This window comes from Neltuma alba, unplaced genomic scaffold (genome assembly GCF_004799145.2).
Source record: "Neltuma alba isolate B1F8T4 unplaced genomic scaffold, ASM479914v2 tig00011086_pilon, whole genome shotgun sequence".
Taxonomy (NCBI): Eukaryota; Viridiplantae; Streptophyta; class Magnoliopsida; order Fabales; family Fabaceae; genus Neltuma; species Neltuma alba.
This window is the reverse complement of record NW_021635827.1, coordinates 186,977-197,847: the sequence shown is the minus strand read 5'-3', so window position 1 is coordinate 197,847 and position 10,871 is coordinate 186,977. Positions and strand designations below refer to the sequence as shown.

The 10,871-nt window shown below is 32.8% G+C and overlaps 1 protein-coding gene across 1 annotated transcript; it reads right to left on the bottom strand.

Moving 5' to 3' along the window:
* Positions 1-6,931: 6,931 nt before the first annotated feature.
* Positions 6,932-10,751, bottom strand: LOC114761160 (F-box/LRR-repeat protein At4g14103-like). The gene is made up of 2 exons (XM_028950487.1): positions 9,872-10,751; positions 6,932-7,035 (listed from the first exon to the last, which is right to left on the bottom strand). The coding sequence occupies exons 1-2, from the start codon at positions 10,749-10,751 to the stop codon at positions 6,932-6,934; spliced, it is 984 nt and encodes a 327-aa protein (XP_028806320.1).
* Between the last annotated feature and the right edge of the window lie 120 nt (positions 10,752-10,871).

Below are 10,871 nucleotides of genomic sequence, written 5' to 3'. Positions count from 1 at the left end.
AAGTGTATTAAGATCGGACCAAATCAATATCAAACTAGCTCTTCTATTAAGTAGTAAAGGTAATATATTCTTAAAGCTATGATTAAATTGGACATTTAAAAAGTAGAATTCAAATCAATTCGGTTTACCCAAATCTTGGAACTTTGATATTCAATGCAAATTCTATAATTAAATAATTAATTACCGATCATTGTGGACGGTATCTTTGTGTTAACATCCTTCTTGATATGCGATGAATTCGTAAATAAAACGGATTCAGTCATTGTTTATTTAGTTAGAAGTTTTGACTAAGAAAGATAAATTTTCGATCGACTTAATCCACTACAAATCATTGTGGAAAATTGATTTTCGCAACTAAATAACAAATTTGCAAAAGAATTAACAAATTTAGACCAAAATTAACAGAGCCAAAATAATTATAGTTTAGAGATATAGGAAATCGCGATCAAATGTTATATCTTAAATTGGAATAACTCGATGGTACAGGTATCTTTTAAAATCCGTCACGATATTTAGGAAAACTAACGTTTTAGTTGAACTTCGACCTACTACTATCAAAAACAGTTTTTCACAAGAGTTGTAAGGTGATGGACATATTTGAAGATTTGTTAACGAGTCCTACACTAGCAAGAGATTGAGCTTTGGAAGAACTGCTATATATGCATTCGGAAGCTTAAAATTGGGTTTTATTAATTATAACAAGAGTTGAACAATTAATAAAATTAAACACTTCTTCTTAACTTGAGGAAGCTTTTGTAGGTACTCTTTAAATCCTAGACTAACATATATTTTCATTAAGAAATCTATGAGAGGAGATAAATTAAAAGTTATGAAATACCCGGGAAGAATAATCCTATGTCCATTTTATACCTTGAAGTTTAAGAATCAATTATTTTCATCACTTTCTAGTTTTTAAATATTAGTTTTTAAAATTCACTCTACCTGCCAAAAGTTTGTTTGGGTCAACTTAATTAAATTCACTTCTCTTTAATTTGGTCTTTATTTTTACATAAATCTCTGTGACAGTGATCTTTTCTCATCACCGTGTTACTTGTCACGGCTAGTATACTTGTGGTGCGAACATATACAGCAAATTCTTTGCTATTATACAAACATATAAGTTTTTATAGAGTGATAACATTTTGTAACAGAGAACAAGTTTGAGATTTGTGCCTCATAGGAGGTGTCTAAGTATAAGAAGAATGGTCTTCCACTATTGTCGGAAAGGATACACACACACACACTTTAGCCTATATATATATATATATATATATGTATGTATGGGTGGTTGTAATAGGATGTTGTTAAAGGAAAGAAAAAGCGTAATTCTGGTGATAATCTCTCGAGCATTTCATTATTTAATTTGTTGGCAACACCAGTAAAGAACAATAAACAAATAATTAAGGTGGTTGTCATGCTCAAGGACATTGTTTTCAAGATATACTCCGCAACCTCTCAATAAATTAGGAAGCGGCATTCTTTAGGATTAAACAAACTCTTTCTGTAGGGATAGTAGAATAACAAAAGGTAAAAGAATTCAGCAAGAGAAAGAAGGTTTTAACGAAGAAGAAGAAAGGAGAGGGCTTGAAGACTTGGGTAAGAATAGACGGACACCCTATTTTATAAAATGTAGAAATATCGTACATGAAGACTCTTGGAGGACAACTTAGTCAAAAGTTAGGGTAGTTATTCAGCCTCTTCTTTAATCTAAAGAAGCATTATTGTAAACTCCTTTAATATAATTTGGCCACGTCAATAAACCTGGTTTATCATTATCTTCTACAAAATGCCTTATATATAAAACATAAGTTCCCAAAACTCTTTAGACTTCAAGCGATTTATATATAAATACTGAGCAAAAGTGCAAAGCTAATAGTATAGGAGTTATCGATCTGCATAAAATTAAAGTTATTTATCGTAAAATTTCAAAAAATATAAAAGTTATTTTCACTTGACGCATGTCCGAAGGTTCATGTAACCTAGCCTATATAATGAATTAATACTTGAATTTGCTCAAAATAAACCGAACATGCATGTGGATACCATCCAAAAAGGAATAGGGATGTGACTTTACAATACCACACTAAATCTTAAGAATTCACTTGAATAAAAGCCTGCAATTCTCCGAGCTTTTTGGACAAGACGATAATCTTTGGAGCATTATTTCTTGTTCTGAAGTTGCTTTTGACGTATTTTCTCTGCGAATTGAGATGGTCTCCAAGACCCTTGCATTCCCCATAATAAATCTTGCCAGTTTGAACTCAATTTCGCGGCCTTTGAAGTTTCCAAGATGGAATTCCTTTAAGTGTGATGAAACGCATTGAGGAACACCTGGTTGCCGCCACACTCTCCAATCAAACTGAGCCATCGAGGTACCAAAGTTAGAAAACTAACCAACCAAAAATGGCAATGCACACCCGAAATTAAGTTTGAAAACAACAAGTAAATTAAACCTTATCAATTATAAGAGTTTCAAGCTTGGGACAGTTTCGCAAGCATTGCAATATTGTTCCGTCCGAGCTATATGCATAATAACTTATCTCCAGGTGGATTAAATTATAAAATACTATAGCATCAGGGAGAGGTGAAAAACCAATCTGCAAGAGGGAGACAGCAACAAGGTATAAGAGAAAAATTAATTGTCAAATCTAAGAATATTGAAAAGCACTAATATGAATTTACCGTATCTATCCGCAGTGCTTTAACATTCGACAAAGATTCCAAAGTAAATAAATAGAAAGAAACATCAGCTGAAATCAAATTTTTAAGCCTTTCTTTATTAATTGAAAGGCGCTTATACTTTATGCCCCAAATTTTTAGTGCCAAGTCTTGAAGCAAAGGGCAGCCATAAAGAAGATCTTGGATGGATTTGATATTTGGAAATCGAACCCTGTTCAAATGCAAAACTTTAAGGGAAGGCAAATCAACATAAGGAATCTTTACTGGAACCCCACTTAGCTTCAAAACCGTTATGGTATGGCAGTTGAAAATGCAAGAGGGCACCTCAAAACTGAACTTGTCAAAAGTTTTGTCATAAATCTCAACATGTTCAACTTTGGAATTTACTGCTGCGTTAATCCATGTATTGATCTTAATTTGTGGCACGCTTTTAAGTTTAGGCCTGAGAAGAAGATGAATCCATTTTTTAACACGCGGCGCACTTCTATGTGTAGATGTGAGACTGAGATGAAGCTTTTTGAGGGTTTTCGAATGATCTCTTATTCTCATGACTGTATCTGCGTACTGAAGAAAGGAGTGAAGGCTATAAAAGTTGGAGTTGTCAAAGTCAAGAATGGGAAGTGACGAGAGAAGATGTCTCCACCTCTTGGACAAGAGGCATATGGTAATGGCTTGTTTGGTTGGAAGAAAAGACAGAATATGTTCAAACACTGAGTCAGGCAATTCACTGAGTTGATCACTTGCCTTTGCTTCCAATCTACCATGACTGACCCTGTGCTCTAAGGAAAGAAGAATGGAAAAGAAGATTAGATTAGGGTGACAAGATCATAAAATAACATATATACGTACGTAGGTAAAACTTAGAGCAAGTTATTTATATCCATTAAATCAAATTTTTTGATCAGCAATCACATTTGTTATATTGCTATTGTTAGTCATTAAAATGCATATGTGTACTTGGAAATTTATCAATAAACCTAACCTAAGGGATATAAGTAACTTAACTAAGTCCCCCCCCCCCACAGAATTTTAAGTGCGTGCTGATGAATCACAATGATCTGACCTAACGATGGATCATAAATACACAAAGCAAATACTTAGTGCCAGTCACAGCTAGCATATCTTTTGGAGAAAGCTTATATCTTGGATGATTTGACCTCACAGAATAGAAAGCATAATCTAGATCACCTAAATTGATAATGCAAGTCTTACAAATTCAAAATGGAAAAAAGAAAATTAAACTTACGCAGGTATGCATAGACAAAAATAATGCAGATAGGAATTAAGGTTTCATATCCCATATTTCCCATGGCGGTCTGCCAACTAGTTGAACTCTTCTATCCTTTCAGTTCACAATGGCTTCCATGCTCACTTTTATTATTTAAAACCCTAATTGGTATGACATCTTATGTAAGATGATGATGATGACTATCATAGTACATAATCTCCCAAAAAATTTTGCTGGTAAAAAATCTCCGATGAATCTGCAAATAAAACAAATTTAGTTATTCGGTATTTGTTTCAACTGCATATCACAATAAAACAGGGAAGTTCTCAAATGAAATATATGATCTTTTCGTACAATTTATAATTCTAATTCATATTCTTAAATAAATTTAATAAGATAAAAATAGATCAAAATATTATATAAAAAAATATAAGGCCATAATTGAAATCTTGAATTATGTAATCTGAATTGCATGAAACTGAAATTTACATTAATACCTTCATTCATTTTCTATATACGATATTTTAGCCACTTTCTTTATAAGTTTTTTTTTCCTGTGATTATATTCATTGCAAGTTTCAACTAAGGAGGATAAATTTTTCGATCTACTTAATTCACCCGAAATCATTACGGAAAATTGGTTTTTGTAATCAAATAATAAATACACAAATCATTTTCTAACTATTATTCATTTCTGCAGCGTAAATTTGGAGAAAGCCTAGGATGATTTGACCGGGTAGATTGGTAGATTCGAAAGCTTCGAAAAGGAAGATGAGAAATTCAAGGAAGCAAATATAGACCAAAATTAATAAAGTCAATTGGTTAAAGGAAATCCATAAATATAATTTATAGAGTAGTTCAGAAAATGGATTAGAGGACCCGGGACACCATACTCATGATTAACCGCAATTATACTACTCCTATGGCCCTAACAACTTTCCAACTCTTTTTTTTTTGGAACTTAAACTTTACTCTTATTAAATCATATACATTTTGCAGGAAAATAGCAGTGTATATTTAATGATATGATTTATGAATATAACAAAAGAACCCTCTTTCTCTGCCTTAATATGATCAGAGAAGTAAATTAGAGTAATTTAATACCAACGGTATCTTTTCAAAATCCTTCATGATATTTAGAAAACGAAGGTTTTGGTTGAGCTTCAAGCTATTTCGAAAATCATCAAATGAAACGTCAAGTTATAAGTTTGAATTTTTTTTTTTTAAAGCCAAAAGATGCAAAACAGTCTTTTGCTAATTCGTAGGTGATGGGCAGACATAAAGACTCGTGTAATACACTACTCAGTCAAAACTCAAGTTAGGGTGGTGATTTAGCCTTTTTGTTTGTCTAAATAAGTATTATTATATACTAAAACAAAGAAGTAATTCAATTATATTTAGTCAAAATAGACCGAACGGATATGAACATCATCCAAAAGGGAATAGAGATGTGATTTTAAGAGAAAATATACAAACACCACACTAAATCTTAGGAATTGAGTTGAATAAAAGCCTGCAATTTGCAGAGCTTATAGTACAAGAGGATAATCTTTTGAGCATTATTTCTTGTTCTGAATTTGCTTTCGAGTTAGTACGAATTGAGATGATCTTCAAGACCCTTGCCTTCTCCATAATAAATCTTGCAAGTTCAAACTCATTGTGGAGGCCTCTGTAGTTTCCAAGATGAAACTACTTCAAGTTTGATGAAACACATTGAGGAACATTATTTCCTAACGGTCCCGTAGAATTAAACTGAGCCAAAGGTATATATAATATAGTTAGAAAACTAACTCATAATTTCTCAGGAAAAAAAAAGAAAAGAAAACTAACTAATAATCAAATGGCAATGCAAACACATACATTAAGGTGAAAAATCCAAAAGCTCGGGGCAGTTTCGCAAGCATTCCAATATTGTTGTGCCTGAGACATCTGGACATCTTATTTCCATGTGAGTTAAGTTATAAAATGTTGGAATATCAAGGGGATATGAACAACCAATCTGCAAGGGGGAGAACCAACAAGACAAAAAAATTAATTATCAAATCTAACTAAGAATGAAAAGCAATAATACTAATTTACTTATAGCCAGAAATCTCTGGGTCTAAACTAAGAACTAATGAAAGGGTTTATTTTGTTCCCAAATGTAAGATTTTAACATAGGCTACCTCCCAAATTTATAATTTTTATCCTAACCTCTCCTTATTCATTCTACATAGCGGTTTTTCATGGGGGGTAGTTTTTAATGAACATGATTAAAAGGAATTAACTCAATCAATTTTTTTTTAATATAGCCCCCACAATTTACTCCCTTTGGTCCCAAATACGAATTATTTTTAATTAATTCACGTATAACAATAAAAATGACTAAAATGGGCAAATTTGTCATAAAATTAAAATAATTCCAATATTAATTTTGAATACAAATTTTATTAACTTCTAACTAACAAATGCCTCATTGTATAATAAATACGAAAGAAAGTAATTGTCTAACAGTTATATTCAGGAAGAGAATATAGTATCCTACCGTATCTATCCGCAGTGCTGTAACATTAGACAAAGATCCCAAAGTAAATGGATAGCGATAAACATCAGCTAACACCAAAATTTTAAGCCTTTGCTAACACCAAATTCTTAAGCCTTTCTTCCAAAGTGAATGGATAGCGATAAACATGAGCAGCCACCAAATTTCTAAGGCTGCCTTCCTTTATGGGCACAATCGAACGCCCATCAATATGAATTGCGCTGCAATATTTTAATGACAACCCTTGAAGCAAAAGGCAGCCACAAAGAAGATTGTAAACGCCTTGGATATTTGGAAATATAACACTGCTCAAATGCATGACTTCAAGTGAAGGCAAATGAATAAAAGAAGGAGTCGTCTCTTTTAACACCACGTAGCTTCAAAATTCTATGCTATTGCAGTCGAAAATGCAAGAGGGAATTTCAATGTTGAACTTGTTAAGAGTTTTATCATAAATCTCAACATGTTCAACTCTGGAATTCACTGACGTGTTAATCTAAGTGTTAATCTTCATAGGTGGCACGTTCCCACGTGCAGATCTGAGAATGAGGTGAAACTTTCTTAGGGTTTCTGAATGATCTCTCATGCTCATCACTGTATCTACGTACTGAAGGAAAGGGTGAATATTATGAAAGTTGAAGTCGTCAAAGTCCAGAATGGGAAGTGACAAGCGGAGATGCCTTCACCTCTTGGACAAGAGGCATGTGGTAATGGCTTGTTTAGTTGGAAGAAAAGAGAGAATATGTTCAAACACTGGGTCAGGTAAGTCCATAATTTGAGCAGTTGCCATTGCTCCCAATCTAATATCGCTGGTCTTTAACAATAATTTTTTGTAATGATCATGGTTATCTTGAAAATTAAATTTAGGCTGAAATATATTTCGAGTCTTCTAACTTTGCATAATATTTTAATTTAGTTCATTAATTTTAAAAAGTATATTTTCAGTCCTTTAATTCTAAAACTTTTAACAAAATGATGACATTGAGATCTTGAATGTGGATAAGACATTTTCAAATATTAATATATTAATTTTAATTTTCCAAACAACCGTAATTGTTATAAAAAGTCATTATTTAAAACTAACAATTTTTGGAATAAAGGAATAAAAATAAACTTTTTAAATTAAAGTACCAAATTGAAACCTTGTATAAAGTTATTTAAAAATTCATTTGTCTCTCCCTCACTTTCGTTTGTCTCTTCTTCTTCTACGGTTCTCCCTCTCTGAACCCTTCCTTCATCTCTTTCTTCTCTTTTTTCTTTTTTCTATTCATCTGTCTCTTCTTCTTCCGCCTCTCTCTCTCTCTCTCTGAAAAGTTCTTCCATTTTCATATGTAGTAATTTTTTCCTTCTTTTTCTGTGATTCAAAAAGGAAAACTATAGGGCTCTATGCTTTAACTCCAAAAAATGATTGCAAGCTCATCTCCTCCCTGCGATCTCCCTCTTGGACACTATTCTTCTTTCTCCTTCTCAGCTTCATTCCTTCTTCCTTCAGATTTGACAGGTATTGTGCTCTCCTTCTTTCGGACCTCTTCTTCCTCCTCTCCTATCTTTCCTTTTCCATTAACCCTTTCATTTTTCATTAGGCTTCTCTGTTTTTTTTTTCCTGAGTGATTTTCTTAGCAGTAACCCGAGCAACCCAACCCAACCGGCGGTTTTTCCGGTTTGATGCCGGTTTACACCGGTTTGTTTCGGTTCATTTCGGTTTGATCCCCTACCGGTTTTATTGATGAACCAGACTGGATGACTGGCCGGTTCACCGATTTTCGGTCTGAACCGGCCGGTCCGGTCCGGTTTTTGGTTCATTGAAAGTTAAAGAACTAAATATATACTTTAGCCCTAAATTTAATATGTGAGTATTCGAGAATGTTTTATTAGTATTTAAGATATCAATATTATCATTTTTTTTTTGTTAACAATTTTAGGATTAAAGAAACTAAAGCTACATTTTTTAAAGTTAAGGAACTAAATTGAAATTCTGTCTAATCATATATAATTATATATTTACAAACAAAAAGAAGTTAGTTAGGACTTGTGGGTAATTATTTTTTATTTGGAAATTAAATGTAATTCTCCTTTGTTTACTTTTTTCATTGTTGGGCTGCTCGAAATCAGACGTGGGATATTTTTTTATTTTTGTTGCGACCGATTTTTATATCAGATATGAAATCTTTCAAAATATGCATTTTGATCGGATCTGATTGCAGGAAACAATTATTAATCATTCTAATATTTATTTATTTAATTCTTTCAAATATTTTTAGAATTTGAGATATTTGAATATCTTCTATAAATAAAGGAATATTTTTATAGCTTAGCAACTTCATTAAGCTTATAAGATTTGCAAGAGTAGGGAGAAGCGTTTTCATCCGAGTTTTCCGTAGGTATTTCAATTGTTGTATATCCCAATTCCCAACAAGGAGAATCAGTTAATAATAAATTTTAGGGGTAAAGTTTAATTGTTGTCAAGAGAGTGCCCAAAAGTCTTCTTGAAAAACAATATTGTCTCAGAAGTATAAAAAACACACCTAAAGATATTGCTCCATTCGTTGACAAAATTAAATTTAATATGTTAATATTTATGTATATTTTTTAATATTTAAAATTTCAACTCGATTATTTTTACTAACGAAACTGAGCTAAGATGATTAGAAAGACATGTCATATGAAATTAAAGCACCGAAGTACACTTTTGCCTAAAAAACATAGAAATTGACAAACAACATAAAACTAAAAGAAAACATGTAATTGATATTAAAAATGGTAAACATTTAATTATTTAACCTTACCCTTACTCTTAATGTTGTTAACAAAAAATGCCGATATTATTAAGACGATTGGATCTCTCTATGAATGGAAAAGGGGTGCTTCGGATCGGGGCTAAAGTAGGGAGGAAGCTCAAAAGGAAGAGTAAAGCCTACATTAAATCAGTTGATTCGTAATGGTACAAAAGAAAAATGGCCCACAGTAAGAAAACATTCCCAAATGCTGACATGTTAAATTTAAATGTCAAAATAACAATGTATATTGAAAAAATTAATTATTTGGATGTCACCAAAAATTTAATTGTTTGGAACTAAATGAATGTTTCTTAGTGTGTTAGAGGACTAAAAAGATATATATTTTTTAAATAAAGAGACCAAATAATAAAATTAGATGACCAAAGGCATGCTTCTAGGTTTTAGCTAATGTGCAACATCAAAGATTCAAGGTATGATCGGAAAAAAAAACTGATATTCAAGGATTAAGTATCAAAACATATGACAAGTATATATAAATGGAACGACGAAGACCCTACTACTTGCTTCCAATTCTTAGGCAAAACCCCTCCTTATCAGAGTATTAATAATGATTTATCCTCGATCGATCACATGACTGGAAATTAACAACCGACCAATTTTTCATAGGAGGAACCAAGACTTGAAATAGAAATCTACAATCCTTACATCCGGTGGCCAAGGGGTATAACGTTTTGAGCATCATTGAGGAGTTTACGCTTGCACGACAAATAACAGAGATCGCCCTCAAAGCTTTTGCATGCTCCATAATAAATCTTACAACTTCATACTGACATCCCAATCCTTGGAATTGATCAACACAGAACTTCTTTAACGTAACGAGAAATGACGAGGAAGGATTATTTGATGAGACCAAATAATGTTCAAGACTATAAATGCCATTTGTCCTCTGATTGTAATAATATAGAGCAAATGAACTCAGTTTCAATTCCTCAAGAAGTGGGCACCCGGCAAGAAGCATTACCAAACATCTGAATTCTAGGAACATAACACTTTCCAAATGCAAAACCTTAAGGGAAGGCAAATTCACAGAAGAAAGAGTATCCACTTTTACATCTCTCAACCTTAAAACCTTCAACGTACTGCAATTGAAAATGCTGGAGGCCAACCTAATACTAGAACAGGATGTAAAACAAAGCTCAAGTTCATCAACTTGGAGGTCATTAAGCCTATTAATCACTTCTTTAACCCAACTTATAATCTTATCAGGACGAAGGCCAAACTTTATTCCACTACCTTTGAGACGAAAGATCTGGATGTGGTTGAAATTGGGGAAGAATTTTAACGCACATTCCACAAACTGGAAGAAGGATTCAGAAGAACGAAAGCTTGAATCATCGAAGTGAAGAATGGGCAATCCAATCCACAGTGACATCCACCTCTTGGACAAGAGGCTTGTGGCAATGGCGTCTTTGGTTGGAAGAAAAGAGAGAATATGTCGAAGCAAATCATCCGACAAGTTGCTAAGTCTGTCACTTAGTATTATTTCGCTTCCTCTTTCATGGCGTTCCGGAACTGAGTTTGCCATAACCCTTGCTTGGCGATATAATCAAACGAAAGAGGATTGAAATTAGCTACTGAGGGGAAAAAACAGATGGAAATTTTCATATAAATATGAAATATTGTCTCTTTATTCTGTGTGATAAAA

Coding starts and splice junctions, on each gene's coding strand:
- LOC114761160 (XM_028950487.1), bottom strand. CDS start 10,751: ATGGCAAACTCAGTTCCGGAACGCCATGAAAGAGGAAGCGAAATAATA. Junction 7,036..9,871: donor ATACCCCTTGGCCACCGGAT/GTAAGGATTGTA, acceptor CCTTTCCTTCAG/TACGTAGATACAGTGATGAG.